Here is a 23,899-nt window from a genome sequence, read left to right as displayed (position 1 = left end):
GATTTTTCTCTTTTTTCGTAGATCCGTTTATTCAAAATGTTTTATCTCTTAAATCATGCGTCCAAATTTCGGACCGTTTTCACCGTTGGATTACTCGCGTTAAGATCTTCAAAATTAGATCCCATGTTGATAGGTTTGACAAACTTTTTTCAAGAAAAAACCGGTAAAAAACCAAACCGGAAGCACAGTTTTTTCCTTTCTGAAAGAGGCATGATTGTGCCTCTCGCGAAATCACAACCCTTGGGGAAGCAAAACGGTGCCTCTCGCGGAAGGAAAAAATGCATTCTTTTCTCATTTTTGAGAGGCATGGCTGTGCCTCTCGAAAGCACAACTGAGACTCTTGCAGAAGCAAAACCGTGCCTCTAGCGGAAGAAAAAAAACATGTTTTTTTCCCTTTCCAAGAGGCACAGCCGTGCCTCTCGCGAAAGGAAAAATAAAACATAAAACACATTTTTTTTGTTTCCGAGAGGCACGGTCGTGCCTCTCGCGAAAACAAAACCGTGCCTCTCTCGGAAGCAAAACCGTGCATCTGACGAAAGAAAAAAAAGCAAACAACACGTTTTTTGTCCGTTTTCGAGAGGCATAGCTGTGCCTCTCGCAAAAGCAAAACCGTGCCTCTCGCGAAAAAACCAGCATTTTTTGCTCAATTTTTTTTTCCTGAATTTCTTTTCTGGTCCAAAAGCTGAGGAAGACCAGTGAAAAATCAAAAAGTCCATTTTTCTAAAGAAAAAAACCGTTTAGAATCCGAAAATATGTGCAAAAAAATAAATAAAAAATTTAGAGAAAACGTCCAGAGCGCGACACGTGACGGCAGCTAAGAGTGCATCAAGTGACACTAATCGTTGTGAGGCTTCCGAACGAGCGCTCGTCAACTAGTTGCTCTCGTCATGCGGTGCCAGCTCGCGTGCCCAGCCTCCAGGCCCAGACACGGCCGTTTAGCCCGTGCCCGCGTGCTACCAGGCCGGCCCAGCTAGCACAGCCCGTTTGGCCAGCTCTGATTGGCCCCGCCCGTCTCTCTTCTTCGCTTGTCTCAAAAAAAAAGTCTCTCTTCTTCGTTTCCTCATCCACTACACTGGTACGCTCCCGAGCCCCCCCCCCCCCCAACCCCCCCCCCCCCCAGTCCTAGTTCTGCAACCTCCAACGTGCCTCTGGAACACGCGCCTCACAATCTCCTCAGTACCACCAGCAGGGTATCAGCAGCCAGCAATCAACTCCGCCCTCACCAGGATGCTCCTCACCGTCTCTGCGCTACCGCTCCCAGCCGCGACAGCGACTCCGCGCGTACGCGTACTCCCTGGGCTCAGGCCCTCCTCCCGCCTCGTCGCCCGCCGAAGCGCAGGGGAAACTGTACACGCAACGGCCACAGAAGAGGAGGAGCAGGAGGGGAAGGAGCTCCAGGAGGAGGGGCTCCCGAGGCGGGGGCAGCACGCGGAGGATGACCACGACCACGAGCACGACCCCGAGATCGCGGACATTATGGGGGGATACTTCGACGACCCCAAGAAAGCCCAGTCCCGTGTGAGCAATGATCCCCGCCCCCCCCCCCTGTATGGCTTGTCCTTCTAATGATGGGTCTGTTTCTTTGATCGGGTAGATGGAGGAGAGGATAAAGAAGAAGCGACACAAGATCGTGCAGGCCAAGACCGGCTCGTCCAATGCCATGAAGGTCGTCTTCAACAAGTAATTATGTCTTCCATACTCCCCCTCTTTTTTTGACGAAAGACAGCAGCGACACGTAATTTCTGTCTTTCAACTACCCCTATTCTGAATTGGATCTCATTCTTCTTCCCGGCAGAGAAAGAGGGTAAACTTCATTCTGAGAAACATGAGTTCTTTTTAAGAATCACAGTACAGACGCTTACAAGCACATACATAGACTTACCTGTATGAACATGAGCACCTCCGAGAGACTAAGCAGGCGGGTCTTGAGCCTCCCACTGAAAGAACATTCCGCCTTTATGAGACACCAAAGCGTCAAGCTTGGGTTTAATACCTCGTGGGCTCAGGGTATCACTGTTGTCCTAACCATCCAGGCTCCATTCCCGAGCCTGACATAGGCTGGCCACACCAACCTACCACCACCACACCGCGCATCGAAGACCTTCGACCCCATGTGCCCGACAAGCGTCACCACAACCAAGGAAGCATGACATTGTGGCTCAGATTCGCCATGCGCCGAGCCGCCCATAAGGCTGGCCATAGTGGGGAGTAACTTAGACTAGTAACATGCATATGTTACTAGTCTATGTTACTACCTCTATAGTGCATAGTATCATAGATTAGTATCATAGGTGGTCTCATTTATTGCCATGCATGACACATAGTAGCGCCACATTTATTATGTTACATTATCTACCTATGTTACTATAACCATCTCTCTCTTCTTTAATTGCCTCCCACATAAGCATGTTTGCGAGTCCCAAGTACATGATAGTACTTATGCTACCTCCACTATGGCCAGCCTAACCCGATGCGCCACCACAGGCCACCGCCCCGAATTCGGGCGCTACAAGTGAGCACCTGCTGCCGCACTGGCTACTATCGTCCCCACGAGCACGACAACCGTTGTCGTGACCATCAGATCCAGGCACCGGGGCCTGGATTCCATGCGAGTCGAACCGCCCCATGGTCAGCCGCACTCGACCTCCTCGTCACGCTAACGAGCAGGCTGCCACAAGATTCGCCGCCCGCTGCTGCCCCGGCTTCTGCCACCATGCCGCGAGCAGGTTGCGCCGGCCAAGGCGATGGGCCACACACGTAGGGAGGTCGCCTTGCGGCTGCCATCCGTCGAGCCAGGCTTAGGCCGTTGGCCTCATCCAGCAGTGGCCAGGGCTGGAGGTTGAGGAGGAGAGCGATGGGGCAGCGGCGGCTAGGGTTCGCGCGTGCTGCCCCCCTTGGAGAGGAGGCGAGCACAACTATAGTGCTAGGTGCAACAGGACGTGGAATATTTACACCCGAGCTCAAATGCTCCCGGTGAACAGTAAAATCGGGAAAAATAGTAAACAAATTCATAAAATTCTGATTTTTTTGGGAACCTTTGACAAATGTTCTATGTACTTGCAAAAATTTATCATGAATGAACATTCCTGGAAGTCGTGGCAAAAAAAACAAAATTGATACTCCAAAACTGCTATTTTTTGAAAGCATTTTGGAGTACTGATTTTGTTTTTTTGAAAATTTTCAAGCATAGAAAACATTTATCAAAGGTTACCACAAAAAAATCAGAATTTTTTTAATTTATTTTCATTTTCTTTCGATTTTACTGTTCACCCGAGATGAGCACAAGAACACTTTCGGTGCAACAGTTTTTTTTTCCGACTAAAGACAGCAGCGCTGTTTTCTTCCATACTCTCATACATGCACCATGTGTACAAGATGTATTCACGATCTTTTGCTAGTGTAATTAATTTGCGTTTTTTCTTGCCCGTGCTAGGTTTGATTTCTCCAATTCATATATATGGTTTGAGTTCTACAATGCTCTGTTGCCAAAAGATGTGAAATTAATTTGTGATGTGAGTTCTTTCGTTTTTCCTTCAAAATAAAGTACTCGTGATGCTTTATGTAGCAGCTAATATATTCACAAGATGTTGCATTTTCGTTTTTATTGTGCTTGCAGACTCTGCGATCATGGCATATACTTGGACGCCTTGGTGGGTGCAATTCCGTGAATATGCAGGTAAACTTATTGCACCGGATGTACGGCCCCTTCTGAAGTTTGCAGAGAGCAAATCCTTTGTTTTCTTGCTCATATACTTCAACTAGGATGATACTACGGTATGAGAATCTTTATATCAGCTAATTATGGGACATTTATCATTTTGAAACTGGTAGATGACCTTACGTGGCTCACCACACAGCTAATTCATAGTGTTCACTTTCACTATCCTATGGTGTTTGCTGAAATGGCTGACATAAAAAGAATATAACACCTAACATCTGCTATTATCTTGGATATTGTGGTCACTTCAGTCCTTCAATTGGACTTTCCTACTTTGCAGTAAGAAACTACTGTTTCTTTGCAGCTATCACAGTTGAGTTTAGATTGTAAAAGACCAACTTATGATGCTCTTGAAGCAGCAAACGCCACACCAACATCCTTTTACAACATTGGTGATCTAGAGATTCAAGAGAACCTAGCACGTGTCTGGTGTGGATTCTTTCTCTAGCCCTTATTACAAACTGTTGATTGCAATTTTTTTCATGTTGGCACGTGAGTTATGGCAGGGGAACTTGAACAGGGTTGTCATTCCACAGTCTGATTTCATGATTGTTCTATCTGGCTTCACAACATTCTTTATTAAATGACATTATCAGTTGTTTGTATAAGCAAGATTTTGCAAAATATAACACATTACATGCAACGGAGCATTTGCAACAAAAAGACCATTGAATCTGGGTTTAATTTTCAGAAATCAGTTGGTGCGACCTTGGACTTTTAACCAAATTTGTTGGTGCAATAAGCCTGCTATGACTTATTGCATGTATGTCAAATCAGTTTGTACGACGTCCCAACTCTGACTGAAATTGTTACTAGTTCCACTTATGACAAGCATCTGAATTGTATGAACTATCCATTTATCTAATATACTGTACATTTGTGCAACATCTACTGGAACACTAAACTGTTCCATATTTCAACTCTGAACACTAAACTATACCTTTGTGCAACATCTTCATTAAATGACATTTATCATACTAATATATTTTTTCTCAGGCTTGTGTGGCTGCTTGAGTCAGAAATATCCAGTCCCTTTAATTAAAATAGATTTATCTGACAGAAAATATTATGTATCTTGTACTTGTTCAATATGTAGTTGCATTTGACATCAGCCTTGACTCTTAGCTTTGATCTTATTGATCTCCCCAGGGTGGACATTGGTATTCAAGATCCATTGCTTTTGGACATCCTGCTTAATTCATTAACCACCATAAATTCGGAGTGAGACTCTGAACCTTGAACTTCATTTTTCTTTTGAGGAATCACTTGTTGCTATTTTATCATTGTTGTTGTATACTGTACTCTTATGGGTTTCAGCTCTAGCCTACCCCAACTTGTTTGGGACTAAAGGCTTTGTTCATCAGGATCTGAACAATGATGCAGTTGGATCCTTAGATATACTTCACATTATGTGTATTCCCTCTGTCTTTCTGTTTTGCATGCCTCATGAAAGTCATGTCTGAGAAATATTAATTTGGAATCATGGTGTAGCATCTGTTGAACAAATTAAAATGGAACGGAAGGCACTAGTTCTTACCTAGTTATGTGTGTAGGGTCTTTACAATCTGAACACTGCAATGTTTTTTGAGTAAAAGGTACCATTACTCCATAAACTCATGGTGAAGGAACACTTAAGTCCATGAACTCAAGAATTGCGCACCCGAAACGCGTTTAAGTGAACCACTTAGGTCCACAATCATTTATGTCCCATACTTTCATTTACAATGGTCTGCTGCAACGAATTGATTTTTATTTTCCTTTTTTCTCTAAAGCGAAGCAATTGCTATTCTTTCTTTGTAGGTAAGTTCTTAGACATTGTATGGTTTTAAATTTACCAGGAGTAACATTTTCACTCTCCGGAAAAAACATCCAAATTGAAGTTCAGTTAGTTGCAGAACTTGTAAAATTTTCAAAGCTGCAGTAGATTTTAAGCATATTCTGGTCTTCGATTATTGTGTGCTTCACTGCCTGCAAGCGATCTATGTGAGCCTTATGCTGAATTGCCTTTGGAAGAAAACGTCGTAGATTGTCGGTGTCATGAATACTAGGTACCAGAGACCTTCCGGCGCGCGGGGGACAGTGGCCGCCTCGCCAGGAGATCGCCATGACACCAGCATGGCAGGGCATGCCCAAAACCCCCCTATAGGGGTTCAAGTAAGGCAGGACTCAGGAGACCTCCAAGCAAGTCATCAAGAGGGATTCCTCTTGCACATCCCTTGACTTTCCCACGCCCCACCCCCGCCCCCTGCGCCGGAACGCCTGAGGCGGCAGGCTCCCGCGAAGGAATCGTTCCCGGGAACAAGCGTCCGATTCACCACAGGCCAAGCCAGGGCGGCACTAGTGGCGGAGCAAGAGGAAGATCCCGGAATGGGGGAAACAAACCCCGACAAACCGGAATCATCATCACCAAGTGCCCAAAGCCAGCCGAAGGGGCTTGCCGGGAAGAAACTCATGCAGTGGCCGGTATATTTCGTCAGTGCCATCCTTCGCGAGGCTAGGGTGCACTACCCGGAAGTACAAAAAATCCTCTTGGCAGTACTCATTGCTTCCCGGAAGCTCAGGCACTACTTGCAAGCACACCCTATCATTGTGGTCACCTCGTATGCACTCGAGCGCATCCTCCGCAACTGGGATGTCACCGGCCGCATCGTGGAGTGGGCTCTTCAGCTGTCATGACTTGACCTCTCCTTCGCCAGCATGCATACCATCAAGAGCAGGGCATTGGCGGAATTTTCGTAGAATGGACTCCGACGCCCTCGGACAAAAAAGAAGTAACCTCCCTTCCCCGGAAAGAGGACCCAGACCACTGGACGATGTACTTCGACGATTCTTTTTCACTCGGAGGCGCGGGCCCTGGAGTGTTACTCCACTCCCTGTCCGGAGAACACCTCAAGGACGTCATCCAAATACTGCACACTTGGGATAAGGCCACAAACAACACAACTGAGTATGAAGGGTTGCTTCTCGGACTTCGCATCGTTGCGGGACTGGGAATCAAAAAGCTGATCGTCAAGGGCGACTCTCAGCTGGTTATCAATCAGGTCATCAAAGACTACGACTGCCCTAGATGCAGGCATACGTCGATGAAGTAAGAAAGATGGAACGCCACTTCGACGGCTTGGAGATGAAGCACATCTCGCGTGCTCAAAATTACATTGCTGATGAGCTATCCAAATGGGCAGCGCAGAAGGCACGCATTACCCCAGGCATCTTCGTCTAAAACTCACACAACCCACAGTCACTCCAACACAATGCAAGGCCAAGAAACTCAAGGCCTACCCAAGCAAGGAAGGCAAGGCCTTCCCGGGAGAGCTTCCGTCAAGTGATCCTGGGAAGACTGTCCCTGTCAAGAACAAAGTACTAGCGGTCGAACCGCGAGCCCCGACATGGGCCGCGAACCTCGTCTGTTGTCTTCAAGAAGATGAACTCCCGGGTAATCGCAAAGAAGTAGAAAAAGTTGCCCGCCAAGCCAAGATGTACGTCTTGATAGATGGGGACCTCTATCTAAGACTGCCAAACGGGGTGAAGCTTCGATGCATATCCTGCAGAGAAGGAGGAAAGCTACCGGCAGACATTCATGAAGGAATGTACGGTACCCACATCGGGTCCCGTGCATTGGTAGGCAAGGCGTTCTGACAAGGATTCTACTGGCCCACCGCCATAAGTGATGCCATTGAACTGGTGCGAAGCTTGCCAGTTCCACTCCAAAAGCATTCATCAACCGGCGCAGGCACTCCAAACCATCCCCCTTTCATGGCTCTTCATGGGCTGGGGGCTGCATATTCTCGGGCCCTTTCCCCGGGCCACCGGGCGCTTCGAGTACTTGTACGTCGCCATCGACAAGTTCACGAAATGGCTGAAAGTGAAACCTGTTTGAAAGGTCACTGGTCAATCTGCATTCAAATTTTTGAGGGGATTGGTCTGCCGTTGTGGTGTGCCCAAGCGCATCATCACCGACAATGCCACCCAGTTCACAAGTGGTGCGTTCACAACATACCGTGAACAACTTGGCACTTAAATCTGCTACGTATTCGTGTCTCATTGAAGTGGGCCAACGGTCAAGCAGAGTGGGCCAACGCTGAAGTGTTGCACGGTCTCCGGACCAAAACTTTTGATAGGCTGAAGAAATGCGGTAGACGATGGATTGATGTACCTGCAGTTCTTTGGTTGCTCCGCGCCAAACCGAGCTACAGGAGAAACCCCCTTCGCCCTCGTCTACGGGGCTGAAGCTGTACTCCCCACGGAACTCACTTAGGGCTCTTCTTGGGTGCAAGCTTATGATGAAGAAGACATGATGATGTCAACTTGCTTGAGGAGGTCCGTACCCGGGCCGCTGTTCATGCCGTGCGCTATCAGCAAGGACTACTGCGCTATCACAGTCACCACGTCCGTCCCCGGGAGCTTGAGGAAGGTGACCTTGTCCTTTGCCGGATTCAGTCTGGGAAGGGAACAAACAAGCTGCCACCAAAGTGAAAAGGCCCTTTCCGGGTAGTTCAGGTCACCAGGCCAGGCTCAGTCCGTCTAGAGACCTAAGATGGGATCCCTGTATGAAACTCGTGGAACATCGAGCACCTCCAGAAGTACCATCTTCGCAAGTTCTACCCTTATAGGCGCAAGTCTTTTCAGATCCGCTCTGTTAACACGCATGTAAATACCGGGCGCATATCTCATGTATCCGGGTGCAGATCCTGTGTATGATAAATAAAATTTAAGTTGTTCCAACTAAGCTGTTCAACTTGTTTTTTTTTTCAGTTACCAGGTTGTATGCGTGAGAATCACGATCGAATCTGTCCACGAGCCGGGGGCTACCATGGTGCTTAGCTACCACCATAAAATCCTAGACCTGTTGTTGGGAAGAACGGCGTTCGCACGGATCGCTCCCACACGTCGAGTACTACGCAAGTGCCTGGACGGTGTACTTCATAACTCGTGAACCGATTTGGCCAAGGTTACACGCACCGGCCAGGGTTGACATGCATACAACACACAACAGAATACAAGGACCTTGGTGAGTCACATGCCGACGGGAACAAGGCGTGGGGGGAGATTCGGCCAGCACAACGCCCGCTCTTGGCTACAGCTAAGTGCCCGTAGTTAAACTTTTTTATATATACGTTTGCGCTAAGTGTCCTCCCTTTGGGCTGGCGGCTTTACGGTTTGGCGTAACCTATGCGTGAAGGATGCTCTACAGAAGTAAGGTTCCCGCAAAGGCTCGGTCCTCCCAAAGGCTGTTTGCGGCACGGCACTCCTTCCCGGAAACGGCAGAGGAACACTATATCCCGTAGACGCTCGTCGGGCTAGCCCTGATGCCCTACGACGAGCATACTAGTACTTGAGACCTGCCTAGAAACGCTAACAAAATGGGGAACACTCAAAAATCGCAACACAAACAGAACAAACAGGGAATTAGCATATAACTAACATAGCCGACCGAGACAAACCTTCGGTGAGCTGCAAAAGACGCAATGCCTACGGATTACTGCATTGCTTTCATAAACTACGATACTCTGTGCCAGTTCTTGCCCCCCAGGCAAAAGGGACAACTAAGGCTAGTCATAGTGGGAGTAACTTAGCAAATAATATAGCGCACTCCGAGAAATATTTGCTTATGTGGCATGTAGTTAATGAGAGGTGGTAACATAATATGTTACTGTAACATAGCGCTTTCCAAGACAAGATGAGTCTACAAGCTAATTAATGAAGTCTTCTATGACACTACTACTATGTTACTTTGCACTATGAAGGTAGTAACTTAGACTAGTGTCATATGTATGACACTAGTATAAGTTACTCCCCACTATGACCGGCCTAAGCAAAAAAGAAGAAAAAGGAGAGTGGGGAGGAGGAAGGCCATCGGCGGTCGACCAGGAGAGCCTTCAGGCGTCGCTGAAGTCAATCTCATTCTCCAGTGTCAAGGTACGGCGCCACTGCTTGCTCTGCCCTTCTCCGCTTCTCGATGTCGAGGTCTTCGAGCACCACCTCCACATGGAAGTGGGGATCATGGTGGTGGACTCCGACGAGGACGCGCGCGACCACTGCACTGGCCGCCTGCTCGCCCTCTACACCCACGGCGATCTCCATTCGGAGCCGCAGGCCGGCGAGCTCCTCGGTCAGATGGTGGAAGAAGGCTGTCAAGTGGTCCAGTTTGCATCCGGCGAACGCGCCGTACGACACAAACGGACGGAGCCCGATGGTGGCCATCCCGTCGTTGATCTGGAGGTAGATGTTGCACAGGGCCCCCGCCTGGGCGTTGTGGTCGACGTAGAGGCAGTCGAAAAGCTGCTCCGTATAACGCCCTCGATGCGGCTATAACTCTCACGTGTCGAGGCACGACTTAAAGACATAACCGCATTGAAAGCAATGTCGCAAGTTAGGCAATCTTCACAACATCCCATGTAACATAAATAATAAAGGGGAGATACATAGTTGGCTTATACTCGCCACGTCAAACAAAGTACATAAATAGCATTACAACATTCAAACACTCATGGCCCGACTACGGCGCCAAAATAAAAGATAACCCAACATGCGACACGGTCCCGATCACCCCAACTGGGCACCACTACTGATCATCAGGGAAAGACACGTAGTATCGTTGAGAGTCTTCGTCGAACTCCCACTTGAGCTCAAGCGCGTCATCTGGAACGGAATCATCGGGTCCTGCATCTGGTGTAATAGTAATCTGTGAGCCACAGGGACTCAGCAATCTCGCACCCTCGCAATCAAGACTATTTAACCTTATAGGTAAGGCCAGGAAAAATATGTGGGGCTGCAGCAAGCGACTAGCATATATGGTGGCTATCCTGTTCGCAAAAGAGAGCGAGAAGAGGAGGCAAAGCACGAACGAGTAACTAGAGGGCATCCTGCGGCAAGCATTACTCCAATACCGTGTTCACTTCCCGGACTCCGCCGAGAAGAGACCATCACAGTAACTCACGCTGTTGATTCATTTTAATTAAGTTAAGGTTCAAGTTATCTACAACCGGACATTCACAAATTCCCATCTGCCCATAACCGCGGGCACGGCTTTCGAAAGTTCAAATCCCTGCAGGGGAGTCCCAACTTAGCCCATGACAAGCTCTCACGGTCAACGAAGGAATAGACCTCCTCCCGAGACGTTCCGATCAGACTCGGTATCCCGGTTCTTCAAGACACTTCGACAGGTTAAAACAAATCCAGCAACACCGCCCGAATGTGCCGACAAATCCCGATAGGAGCTGCACATATCTCTTTCTCAGGGCACACTCAGATTGTCCTAGGTACGGGTAGGCCAGCCCAGAGTTGCCCCTTGTGGCCACCGGCAGCTGACAGGTGGACCAACATTCAGAGGAGCACTGGCCCGGGGGGGTTTAAAATAAGATGACCCTCGGGCTTCGGAAACTCAAGGGAAAAAGAGGCTAGGTGGCAAATGGTAAAACCAAGGTTGGGCATTGCTGGAAAAGCTTTAATCAAGGCGAACTATCAAGGGGTTCCCATTATCACCCAACCGCGTAAGGAACGCAAAATCCGGGAACATAACACCGATATGACGGAAACTAGGGCGGCAAGAGTGGAACAAAACACTAAGCGAGAGGCCGAGCCTTCCACCCTTTACCATGTATATAGATGCATTAAGATAACAAGATAATATAATGATATCCCAACAAGTAAAATAATGTTCCAACAAGGAACGGTCTCCAATCTTCACCTGCAACTAGCAACGCTATAAGAGGGGCTGAGCAAAGCGGTAACATAGCCAATCAACGGTTTGCTAGGACATGGTGGGTTAAAGGTTTGACATGGCAATTTGGGAGGCATGAAAGCAAGTGGTAGGCATCGTAGCATAGGCATAGCAAAAGAGCGAGCATCTAGCAAAGCAAAGATAGTAGTGATTTCGAGGGTATGATCATCTTGCCTGCAATGTTGTCAGAGTTGACTGGATCCTCGAAAGCAAACTTAACGGGCTCCTCGTTAGCGAACTCGTCTCCCGGCTCTACCCAAACAAGACAAACAAGCAACAAGGACACAATCAACCACGTGCAAGGCTCAAACAATATGATGCAAAGATGGTATGCTATGCGGGATGCGATGCGGGATGCATATGCAAGATGTGACAGGGAATGAATGAACCTGGCCTCAACTTGGAAATCCAAGTGTGCCACTGGAAAGATGAGATGAAATCGCTTGAAAACGATATAAAGAACGCCGGAATCGGAGTTACGGTTTGGAAATGGCAAGCGATTCAAATATGACCACGTTCTGCGATTTACAGCAAGTAGCCATCTAAATGCAACAAGATGAACATGCTACAGCACCCAAACATGGCATAAAAATACATGACAGGAATCCATTCATGATGCTTAACATAAGTCTAGCACTGAGCTACGGCCAATTCATCCATTAACAGGTTCAAACAAGCATGGCAAAAATGCATATGGTAAACAGATTTCAGACTTAATGAAATTAACACTTGTCTGGAATGTTAGATCAGATAGCACACTTTGGAGCAACAAAACTACATGCTACAGGACCTGAACATGGCAAAGTAAAGCATGGCATGGAGCTACTCAAAGAGCTTAACAAAAGTCCCTTAGTGACCTTGAGCCAAAAGGGATCAGAAAATACAATTGCAAGCATGTGAACATGGCAAAAACATAATCAGTTCTCAGACTTAGTGAAAACTGGAGCATGCTGAAAACAGATATCAAGTAGGCATATTTACGAGCTCGATGCACTCACTACAGAGCAAGTCATGACAAGCTAAGCATACACCCATCAAGAATACACAAAATGCAAGCTAGAAATGGCAAGAACAATAGCATAGCATGCACGGATCAACTACAACAACATCGGCAAAATCGTTAACAAGTAGACAATCTGCCCAGATTCACGAAATGACAAAAATAGAGCTCGATTGACTCAAGCTAGGGTGCTCCATAATTGCAAACAAAGACATGGATGGATAGAGCACTACAATATTAGCAAAACATCCTTACTGATCATCCTCAAAAGAGGCACGGATCACTAGGAAACAACATGAACATATGGCCATATGAGATAAACAGCTCAAGGACTTAGTGGAAATGCTAAGTCCCTGAAATCAGCATTAACAAATGCCTCACTTAGCAAGCTTGTGCTAGTCACCACACACATCACAAAAATACATGGGTTGCACCTCTGGAGATGGCAAAACCCTTAACAAAACATATGTAGAGCTCATGGGCATAACATGCACACGATAATCATGGCAAAAATGACAAATATCCAATTGGAGCAGCAGATCTGACAATTAACTCAAATAGCACTCTTCCAACAGCATTTCGGGCATCAAGATGAACTCAAATGAAAATGATGCAATGAGATGAAATGATGTACTCTCTGAGACAAACATTTTGATATGCTATATGCCCAAAACGGAGCTACGTATGAGGAGATACGACATGATGAACATAGCAAATTATTAGGGTTTCGGGCAAAGAAAGTCAACCGAGATGAAACCGGATCCAGATCTAGCCCGCGTGTACTGTAGCAGTGGCGCGACTCCCTAGGATCGTCGGCCGGAATCAAGGAGGCAGGCGGCGGCGGACCCGTGCCGGAGAAGAGCAGGGGTGGCGCCGGCGGGCTTCGGGCGGCGGAGAGGAAGGTCGGGTGGCGCGGGCACGGCGCTCCTCGGCGGCGGGCTCCCGCGGCAGGGGCGACGAGGTGCGGTACGGCGGGCGGCAATGGCGGGCGCGGCGGCCGGCGAGCTGGGCGGCGGAGGCGGCGGCTCGTCGGCGTCGGGGAAGATGGGCGCGGGGAGGCGCGGTCTCCCGCGGGGCGGCGGCGACCGAGCGTGGGCCGGAGAGGGCTCGCGGCGAGCTTCACGGGCCGGCGATGTGGGGCGCTCGCGGGCGAGTGGGGAGGTGCCACGTGGTGGCGGTGGCGGATCCGGACGCGTCCGACTCGTCCGGCGGCGGCGGAGATCCGATTTTTAGGGTTTGGGAGAGGGGATCCGCGAATTTGGAGGAGGGGGTCTTTATATAGAGGTAGAGGGAGTTAGGAGAGTCCAAATGAGGTGCGGTTTTCGGCCACGCGATCGTGATCGAACGCTCTAGATGATGTAGAGGGTTTTGGTGGGTTTTGGGCCAACATGGAGGGGTGTTGGGCTGCAACACACACGAGGCCTTTTCGGTCCCTCGGTTAACTGTTGGAATATCAAACGAAGTCCAAATGGTACGAAACTTGACAGGCGGTCTACCGGTAGTAAACCAAGGCCGCTTGGCAAGTCTCGGTCCAATCCGGAAATGTTTAATCCCCACACATGAATGAAAGGTAGAAATGACCACCGGAGGAGAACGAAGCGCCGGAGTGCAAAACGGACAACGGGGAAAATGCTCGAATGCATGAGATGAACACGTATGTAAATGCAATGCACATGATGACATGATATGAGATGCATGACAACGATAACAACACACGGAGACAAAGACCCGAACCCGAGAAAATAAAATAACTTAAGGCCGGAAACGGCAAGAGTTGGATTACATATTGGGTAAATCATATCCGGGGTGTTACACTCCGCCTCCTCTCGAAGAGCGCGTTTGCGCTCCAAGCGCCTCCACAGCTCCACGACCTCGCCATTGAGGCGCAGGATGGTGCTGTTCAGAGCCCTGCGAAGCTTGCCCACCAGCGATTAATGCCATTAATCAACCTTTTGGCTTCACCATGCAGACCCAAGTGATGTACCGTCGCATCACTAAGTGATGGGTTTTAATACCGAAGACATCATGACGCTTTGCGCTCCATGCGATTATTGAAGCGGCGCTGCATCGATTTGATGGTGCATGGAGGCATGTGCGTCTCAAATCCGAAGCGCAGCGCGCAAAGGATTCGATTCTTGCGCCCCTCAAGACTTTGGTGGCCCCTGTCACTTCGCCCACGCGCAGAGCAGGCCCATCCCTACAGGGGATTCCCCGAGCGGTCAATTCGGCACTACTATACGAAGAGCCGTCCCTCGCCATGTGTCTCGGTCACATACTGACGGGACCTAGCCATGGCTATGAGGAAAACGCACGGCAGGCCCAAGCCCGGGGCTACTGTCGGTGTCATGGATACTCGGTACCCGGAGACCTTCCAGCGCTAGGGGGACAGTGGCCTCCTCGCCAGGAGGTCACCAAGATACCAGCATGGCAGGGCTTGCTCGAAGCCCCTCTCTGCCCCCCCTCCCCAAAACGCCAGAGGCGTAGGCTCCTGCAAAGGAATCTCCTCGGGAACAAGCGTCCGATCCACCACAGGCAAAGCTCGGCTCGACACCGGGACAACCCCTCGACGCTGCAGTAGCCTGGCCCACCGGCCGCGTAGGCCGCAGACCTTTACTATCGCGTGGCACGCTAAGGGCATCCGCCCTGTAAGCGGTCATGACGCATCGCGCGCCCGACTCCTTTACCACAGAGAAGGCACCTGTTACGGTGCGTGGCATGTTAATAGGGGGTAGTTATGCTTAGCGGCAGCGATGGGACATGCGTTTATTCCCGGAGCCAGAAAGAGAAGACACTTGCCCCCATATTTAATGCGGTAGGTAGGTGCCAGACGCCATGGTGTACGTCTAGGTGCACCGTTCTTAGAGCATCTCTAGCCGCCCCCCAGGGCGCCTTTTTTTACCGTCGGCGTCGAAAAAATGGCCCAGCCGCGCCCCCAAATCCTCGTTTTTAGCCGGTTTGGGCTGAAATTACATCCAGCGAACCCAAGCGGAACCCAGTGCACCGGGGGGCACTGGCTGAAGCGAAAAGACGCGTGGGCCCGCGCTGCCGGCGACACCGGCCTTTTCCCGCCGTTTTCCCTTTCCCTCCATTTTCCCATTACCGACCCCCTTCTTCCCCGCCCGCTCCCGCCATTCTCCCTAGATCCACTCGCCATGTCGCCGAAGAAGTATGCGCCCCCTCGCCTATCCACCGATTCTGTCCAAGCCAAAGCAGAGAAAGCCGAGGGCGCCGATGCCAAGGCCCCCGGGCTTGTCGAACGCCCAGTGGAAGGCCGACGTTGATCGCCGGGCGGCGGTCACCACCGATCGGCGAAACAGGCTCGACATGAAGAAGGCCAGGGACGCGGCGCCGGAGTAGGAGGAGGCGTCTCGCGTGGGGATGGCCAACCTTCCACCTCAAGGTCGGCCAGTGCACAGAAGGCGCGTGGGGGAGCCAGCAGAGCGTCACGTCGCCGGCCAACTTCTCGCCTCCACTGTGGGGGTACGCGCCCTCGCCTGGGTACGTCGACGGCGATACGCTTGGCGGCTTCAACCCCACGCGCGCGTCCCCCCGTCTTCAAACCCGACCCGCACGTGTCCCCCCCGTCTTCAACCTCGACCCACGCACACGCACGCCCAGTAGAGCTACTCGCCGCCGATGTACTCAGGCTCGCCTGCGTCGACTATGCGCCGTGGGGCCTTACCCTTTGCACATGGCTCGGCGCCGCAGTTCAGCAGCACAGACGCCGACATGGACGAGATCATCACGAATGGCTCAGTCGCCCCCGCTTCGTGCCTCGGGTTCCGCACGCAAGACAAAACGCTAGATACCGCCATCGACATGGAGGACGTCAAGCACGATGATGCCGAGGAGGAGGTGTAGGAGGAAGAGCCGGCGAAGCCAGCGGCCAAAGGGAGATAGAAGAAGCGGCCGTCCAACGCCAGGCGGGGCGAGCCTCGCGTCAAGTGGACGCCAAAGGAAGACAAGTGCCTCGCCGAAGCATGGAAGACTGTCAGCATCGACCCGATAACCGGCGCGAATCAGAATTCCGACACCTACTAGAGAAGGATCAAGACAGTGTTCGACAAGCGCAAGTTGGTCGACCCCGATTTCGCCAACATCCATATGGATCGCGGCGAGAAGGCCACGGCGAACCATTGGGCGACCATCCAACAACCTTGCAACAAGTGGCATGGGATTCAAGAGGAGGTCATGGCTCGCCCGAAAAGCGGCACCAACTTTGAGCGTCTGGTATGTCCATCGCTCGCCGGCCCAGCTCTTCGCCGTGTTTTTCGCCGACACTTGTTCTTTGACTGTGCAGATGGTTCGGATGTTCGACACGTTTCGCCAGGACAACAACGACAAAGAGTTCAAGTTCCTTCATGTCTTCACCAGGATCGAGTTGTGCGAGAAATGGACAGAGTGCCGGCTCGCTCTCGCCAAGGCCAAGGACGATGTCTACAACCCGGACGCGCCTGCCTCGGCGGCAGCAGAAGGGCGTCTTGATGGCAACAAAAGGGCCAAGGCGGCGAGGGACGCGGCACCCGCTGTCGAACGACTGCAATCATTGATAGAACAGTGCATCGCTGACGCCAAGAGCAACGCCGCCAAGAGGGAGGAGAAATCCGAGGCGAGGTGGTCGGTGTTGATGACGAAGCAGGACGTCAAGCTCGACCTTGCCGTGAAGAAGAGAAACACCGACCTGGCGTTCCTGATGGGAGCAAACATGTCGACGATGGACGAGCAGGTGAAGGCGTGGTACCTGGCGGAGCGCGGCCTCATCTTGAACCAGATGCCGGGACCGGCGGCGACCACTGCCCCTACGCCCAAGGCCACGGCCACGCCTACGCCTACGCCAACGCCGAGCACTGAAGCTGTGCCCACAACGCCAATGCCGACGCCGACCTCTCCCAGCCCTACGGCAGAGGAGCCAGCAGTTTGAGTTCCATGTCTATGGTTCCCCCTTTTTGATCGCCGGACTTTGGCTATGTTCGATCGCCGACCTGTGGCATGTTGATCGCCGAACTTGTGTCGTTTTTTGGTGGCGGCAAAGTTAACTTTGAATTTTTGTGCGTTTAGGGGCCGAAACTTGGGGGCGCGGCTGGAAACTTGATTCCCCCAGGCCGAAAAAACCGCCGACGCAAACGCCCAAAGCCCTTCGTCGGGTGTGCCGAGGGGCCAAACGGCTGGACATGCTCTTAGCAACTGTGGTGACCCTTATATACCCTATAAAAGAAGGTCCAGGCTACCGTATAAAGGGACACCTTTTTAGGTAATTAGACATAAGCTTAGAATCTGCTTTTTCCTTCCTGGAACAAGTAGCACCACTCCACAACTTTGTGACCTCCATCCACCAAAGAAACCAAACAAGGAGTAGGGTTTTACGCATCATGCGGACCTAACCTTGGTAAACTGCATGTCTCCGATCATCTCATGTAGTATCCGTGTCTGCCATGCCACCCTCGAACCAAGCAAAAGGGGCGGTCTCCTGCCCCTGGTGTCGCGTGCCCTCGAGCACGGCCCTGACATAGACCACCTGAAAGGAATGCATATTAATTGATTTGTTTCTTTACCAACGTGTCACTCATGATTGGTATGTCTGAATAATGGCAAGTATGTGTCTAGTTCTTGTTGGACTTCATATGTTAAAATTGTTGAGATGTATATATCGCATGTGTATTTCTTGTACAACAAGCCCTCCTCCTTTCTTGTATTGTTGAGGACGTGGCTCCCTTTGTACCTATATATATATATATATAGACACACGCACGCGCGCGCATATGCACCCGATCAATATATCGTGAGTTGCACCAATCCTCTACGGTATCAGCCTAACTTGGTCCTCCCTCGCGTGTCGCTGTAGCCCTAGCTGCCGCCGCGCCCTAACCCTACCTCCTGCCGCTGCTGCCCTAGCTGCCGCCGCGCCTCCCCGTGTTGCGCCGCCGCCCTAGTCGCTGCAACCGCCGCACTCCCAATCCCCCAGCCACGTCGCTCCCTCACCTAGCCGCCGCACTCCCGATCCCCAGCCGCGCCGCTCCCTGCTACCCTAAAACCCTGGCCAACACCCGCACCACCCCGAGCTCCTCCTCCACCGTTGCCATGTCTCACTCGAGTCTCTCTCACCGCAGCAACCCGTTCGCCTCCTCCTCTGATGCCGGCTCTCTCCCAAACCCGGCGTACATCCGCGACGTTCCGATCTTTGATCGCGTCCCGATCAAGCTTTCTCACACGGAGGCCAACTTCTATGCCTGGAAAACCTATTTTAACCTCCTCTTCCGTGAGTACAATCTCCGTGATCACATCGACGGCACCACCGACTTCCTCGCCATGCGTCGCGATGAGGATTGGATGGCGGTTGACGCCACCATCATCCGGTGGCTCTTCCTCACCGTGTCCAAGGACATCTTTCACACCGTTGTTCGCGACGGTGATGATGCCTACACAGTGTGGACGAAGATCATCGGCCTCTTCACCAACAACAAGCTCCAACGGATCGTCTTCTTGCAGCAGGGGTTTTTTGGTTGTCACCAAAACGATTCCTCCATTGATGCCTACTGCATGCGCCTCAAGACCCTCTTCGACGAGCTCAACGACGTCGGCTTCAAGGTTGGGGACGAGCTCCTCTCCACCCTCACCGCCGGTCTCAACGAGGATCTCGGTAACGCCGCCTCCAATCTTACTCTTATGGCTAGCCGTACTTATGAACGGGCGGTGGCCTATCTTCGCCTTGAGGAGCGTCGCCTGAAGAATCTGCGGGCTCGCGCGGTCGCCCTTGCCGCTAGCTACTCCCCCGGTGGGTCTTCATCAGCACCTCCCGCCGATGGCCACGGCGCCCCGCTGCCTCAGCATCCTCGCCCGCCGGTGCCTCTAGCACCCGCTGGTGCGGGTGGCTATGGCGCCCCCTACGGCGCCTTCCCGCCTCGGCCTCAGGCGCCTGCCCCGCCACCTCCACAGCAGCAACAACACTAGGGCAACCGGCGCGGCTGTGGTGGCCGCTCCAACAACGGCAGTGGTCAGCAGCGCGGTGGTGGCCAGCAGCTCCCTTCGCCGCCTTGGGGTACCGGCCACAATCCCTGGACCGGGGTTGTGCATGCTTACACGATGCCGGTTCCTCGCGCTCCACTCCCGGGTCTTCTCGGGGCTCGGCCGACGCATCAGGCCTTCTACGCGGCCCCTCAGCTCGGCGTGGCTACACCGCCGCCTCCCCCTACCCCGCACCGTTCAGCTATGGCGGGCCGAACCCTAGTGGGGGGTGATGGGCTTTACTGGCTACCCCACGCCACCGGTCTCCTACGACCCGACACTGCTGTCGGCGCTGTAGTACACGCCTCAGCCCGGTTCCTACACCGGTGGTGGCGACTGGTTCATGGACACCGGTGCATCATCTCATATGGCAGCCTACCCGGGTAGCCCTTCCTCCGCGTCTCCCGTTCACACTTCTTCTCGTATCATCGTCGGTAACGGCGCTGGTCTTCCCATTACTCATGTCGGTTCTACTCCTTTTCCTTCTACGTCTAGGCCATTGTCTCTTAATAATGTGCTCGTGTCTCCTCAACTTATTCAAAATTTAGTCTCTGTTCGTAATCTGTCCCGTGATAATTCTGTAATTGTCGAATTTGACGAAGTTGGTTTTTTTGTTAAGGACGCCTGTACCTGGATGGTTCTTCACCGATGTGACAGCCCGGCGACATGTACCGCGTCCAGCCTTCATCATCTTCGCGTGCTGGATCCCTCGCTCTTTCCGCCGGCGTTGATCTTTGGCACGCCCGTCTCGGTCATCCTAGCTCCACCGCACTTCGTCAAATAGTCAAGGGTTTTTCTTTTTCATGTAATAAAGCGGATGCTCATTCTTGTCAAGCATGCCGCATGGGCAAACATGTTAAGACTCCCGTTTAGTTCTTCTTCGACAGTTGCATCTTATCCTTTTGGATTGATTCATAGCGATGTATGGACGTCACCTATCACGAGTAACTCTGGTTTTTTATATTATCCTGTTATTCTCGATGGCTACTCTCACTTTGTGTGGACTTTTCCGCTTCGTAGGAAATCCGACGTTCCCGCCACTCTCATCGCCTTTTATTCCTATGTGTCTACACAATGTGGTCGTCCCATCCATGCTCTTCAAACTGACAACGGGAAGGAATTTGATAACATCACCATCCGTACACTTCTCTCCAACCACGGCATTATCTTCCGGCTAACATGTCCGTACACCTCCCAACAAAATGGCCGGGCTGAACGAGTTCTTCACACTCTCAATGATTGTGTCTGCACTCTTCTGTTTCACGCCTACATGCCACCCCGGTTTTGGCCTGATGGCCTTGCCACCGCCACACTTCTTGTTAACCTTCGTCCTTGTCGTGTCCGTTGGAATTATATCCCTCATCATCTTCTCTTTGGTTCTCCTTCGTCCTATGATGGTCTCCACATTTTCGGATGTCTTTGTTATCCTAGTGTAGCAGCCACAGCTCCTCATAAACTTGCTCCTCGATCCTTGCCTTGTGTCTTCCTTGGTTACCCGGCTAACACTAAAGGCTACCGATGTTATGATCCGGTGTCTCACCGTGTCATCAGCTCTCGGCATGTTTACTTCGACGAGCGTTGTTTTCCTTTTGCACAGGAACAGTTGGTGGCGCCACCCGCAGGAGATGATCCCGCCTTGCCTGGCCCTTCTCACCGATGTGCTGCACCGGGACCTCTCCCTTTGGTCCCCGCACCGCCGGCCTTGCCAGCCCCCTTGTTGGCTTCGTCGGTTTCGCCGGCCTCCTCGCCGGCCACGCTGGCCTCGCCGGTCTTGCCAGGCTCGCCGGCCTCTTCTTCACCAGCATCTTCGCCGGGGCAGACGCCCAGCCCGCCACCTTCTGGCGTGGTAGCGCCTGGCGCGCCCCGGCTCCTGCAGCTCCACCGGCTGCTGTCATATAGCCCGCCGACCCCGCTACCCGTGCACGCATGGGCATTCATCGGCCGAGTCTCCGCTACTCCGCTGATGAGTACGCTTGTCCAGCCTCCACGGTGCCTCTGTCGCCTCTTCCGACCTCCGCTCATATGGCTCTTCGTGACCCGCTTTGGTACGCAGCGACGAAGGAGGAATTTGAGGCCCTGCAGCGCAATGCGACTTGGCAGCTTGTCCCACGTCCCCGGCACGTCAACATCATTACCGGGAAGTGGGTGTTCAAGCACAAGTTTCATCCCGATGGCACACTCGACCGCTATAAAGCACGTTGGGTGGTCCTAGGCTTCCGACAGCGTGCTGGTGTTGACTTCATGCATACATTCGCCCTGGTTGTCAAACCTGGGACGATTCACACTGTCCTTCAGCTTGCGGTATCTTGTGCGTGGCCGGTGCACCAAATGGACGTCTCCAACGCCTTCCTCCATGGTCACCTCGAGGAGCACGTGTATTGCCAGCAGCCTACGGGGTTCGTCGACGACACTCACCCAGAGCATGTTTGCCTGCTTTCCCGCTCCTCGTACGGGCTCAAGCAGGCTCCCCGCGCCTGGTACCAGCGCATCGCAGCGTTTCTTCATCAGCTTGGCTTCCGCTCCACATGCTCCGATGCTTCATTGTTCATTTACCGCCATGGTGATGCTACCGCCTACCTGCTGCTTTATGTCGACGATATCATCATGACAGCTTGCTCTAGTGCTCTTCTTCGACAGCTTACCGACCGTCTTCGCGCTGAGTTTGCCATTAAGGACTTAGGTCCTCTGCACTACTTCCTCGGGATCGAGGTTGTTCGACATGCGGATGGCTTCTTTATTCATTAGCGGAAGTATGCTCATGAGCTTCTTGATCGCGCTGGGATGCTTAATTGCAAACCCGCGTCCACGCCTGTCGACACGAAGGCCAAGCTCTCTGCCACCGACAGCTCTCCTGCTCCAGATGCTTCGTTTTATCGGTCTATTGTGGGAGTTCTTTAGTATCTCACTCTGACATGATCGGAGCTCCAGTATGCTGTCCAGCAGGTCTGCTTACACATGCATGCTCCTCGTGATGCTCACTGGACTGCGGTCAAGCGGGTTCTCCTTATATCTGCGGCACCATGGATCTCGGGTTGTCTCTTCATGCCTCTACCGCTCTGGACATCACCGCATACTCTGATGCTGACTGGGCCGGCTGCCTTGACACGCGACGTTCCACTTCGGGATATTGTGTTTACCTTGGACCGTCCTTGATCTCTTGGTCGTCCAAGCGGCAGCCCACTGTTTCTCGCTCCAGTGATGAGGCAGAGTATCGAGTGGTGGCTAACGTCGTTGCAGAGTGCTCGTGGCTTCGTCAGCTTCTTCATGAGCTCTCTTGTCTTGTCGACAAGGCCATGATTGTCTACTGTGACAACGTCTCCGCAGTTTACCTCTCCGCCAACCCGGTTCATCATCGCCGCACCAAACATATTGAGCTTGACATTCATTTTGTTCGGAAACAGGTGGCTCTTGGACATATCCGAGTTCTCCACGTCCCTACTTCCCAACAGTTTGGGGACATCATGACCAAAGGGTTGCCTACGGCGTCCTTTGAGGATTTTCGATCCAGCCTTTGCGTCGGCCGTGGCGACGTTTCGCCTGCGGGGGGGTGTTGAGATGTATATATCGCATGTGTATTTCTTGTACAACAAGCCCTCCTCCTTCCTTGTATAGTTGAGGATGTGGCTCCCTTTTTACCTATATATGTGCATATGCACCCGATCAATATATCGTGAGTTGCACCAATCCTCTACAAAAATGAATCTGCCTGACTGCTAGTTCCCCGGGCGGTACAGTGCTAGAATGACACTGCTACCTTCGCATTTTTCTGCACTTTGTCAAGTTTCTATTACGGTATTCATATATGCAAGAACAATTCAATCTTATTTGGGTTTGTTTGGTTCTCTGCAGTCATCTGGGCATTAAGGAAGTACAGTTCGGAGGGTCAGAGTTTCAGAGCTGGAACGACAGCTTGAATACTGAAGAAGCTGGATACAGTGTCCAGAAGATCTAGAAAGCAGAGTCGTGCGATTGTAGAAGCAGCTACCATTTTGGTAACAGGGAGAATCCAACAACGATTTACTGGCTAAAATCACGCCTCACTTGATCTTGACGCACTAATCTTGCAATTGAAAAGGACGACGACCTCCCCACCATTGCTAAGCATGAAGGATGATGTCTATATTGTTGTGCAAACGACCTGTTTTGGTCTCCGCCTACAGGATACCAACAACTCAAGTTGGACAAGTGTAACATGTTGGCCTGTTCGTTGTGCTGAAACACGCAAGTTTCACTCGAGTTTCTCGGTCTGGATGAAATGTTACCAGTGGGATGATTGTTAAATATTGTGGCCTATTGTTGTCTATATTCTCTCTTCTAGAGTATATTTTAGTGATATCTTAAAACTACTAGTTCGACTATGGGATGGACAAGCGGAAATCTGTTTACGGGCCCTGGCTCAGCTGTACCCTATATCACAACTATTCAACCATACGATGATTTGCGTGGTCACATGTATTAA

At 51.5% G+C, this 23,899-nt stretch overlaps 1 protein-coding gene across 3 annotated transcripts; it reads left to right on the top strand.

The window, feature by feature from the left end:
- The first annotated feature begins 1,094 nt into the window (after window positions 1-1,094).
- On the top strand, window positions 1,095-23,899 carry LOC125544018. Of its 3 annotated transcripts, none has more exons than XM_048707542.1 (7): window positions 1,095-1,518; window positions 1,595-1,680; window positions 3,434-3,512; window positions 3,617-3,676; window positions 4,023-4,147; window positions 4,868-4,939; window positions 23,290-23,899. In XM_048707542.1, the coding sequence occupies exons 1-7, from the start codon at window positions 1,228-1,230 to the stop codon at window positions 23,390-23,392; spliced, it is 816 nt and encodes a 271-aa protein (XP_048563499.1). In that variant the 5' UTR covers window positions 1,095-1,227; the 3' UTR covers window positions 23,393-23,899. The 3 variants fall into 3 exon arrangements, with proteins under 3 accessions (XP_048563499.1, XP_048563498.1, XP_048563497.1); XM_048707541.1 differs by lacking the exon at window positions 23,290-23,899 and adding an exon at window positions 20,060-20,421; XM_048707540.1 differs by lacking the exon at window positions 23,290-23,899 and adding an exon at window positions 8,471-8,672.

Source organism: Triticum urartu, chromosome 3 (assembly GCF_003073215.2).
Source record: "Triticum urartu cultivar G1812 chromosome 3, Tu2.1, whole genome shotgun sequence".
Lineage (NCBI taxonomy): Eukaryota > Viridiplantae > Streptophyta > Magnoliopsida > Poales > Poaceae > Triticum > Triticum urartu.
The sequence above is the reverse complement of the archived record's forward strand: the minus strand, read 5'-3'. Positions and strand labels throughout refer to the sequence as shown.

Bases quoted from the DNA above. Each gene is read 5' to 3' on its own strand.
- LOC125544018 (XM_048707540.1), top strand. From the start codon at position 1,228: ATGCTCCTCACCGTCTCTGCGCTACCGCTCCCAGCCGCGACAGCGACT. The intron at 3,513-3,616 runs GTGAGTTCTTTC...TTGTGCTTGCAG, and splicing joins ATGTGAAATTAATTTGTGAT to ACTCTGCGATCATGGCATAT. The intron at 4,148-4,867 runs GTGTGGATTCTT...TGATCTCCCCAG, and splicing joins GAGAACCTAGCACGTGTCTG to GGTGGACATTGGTATTCAAG.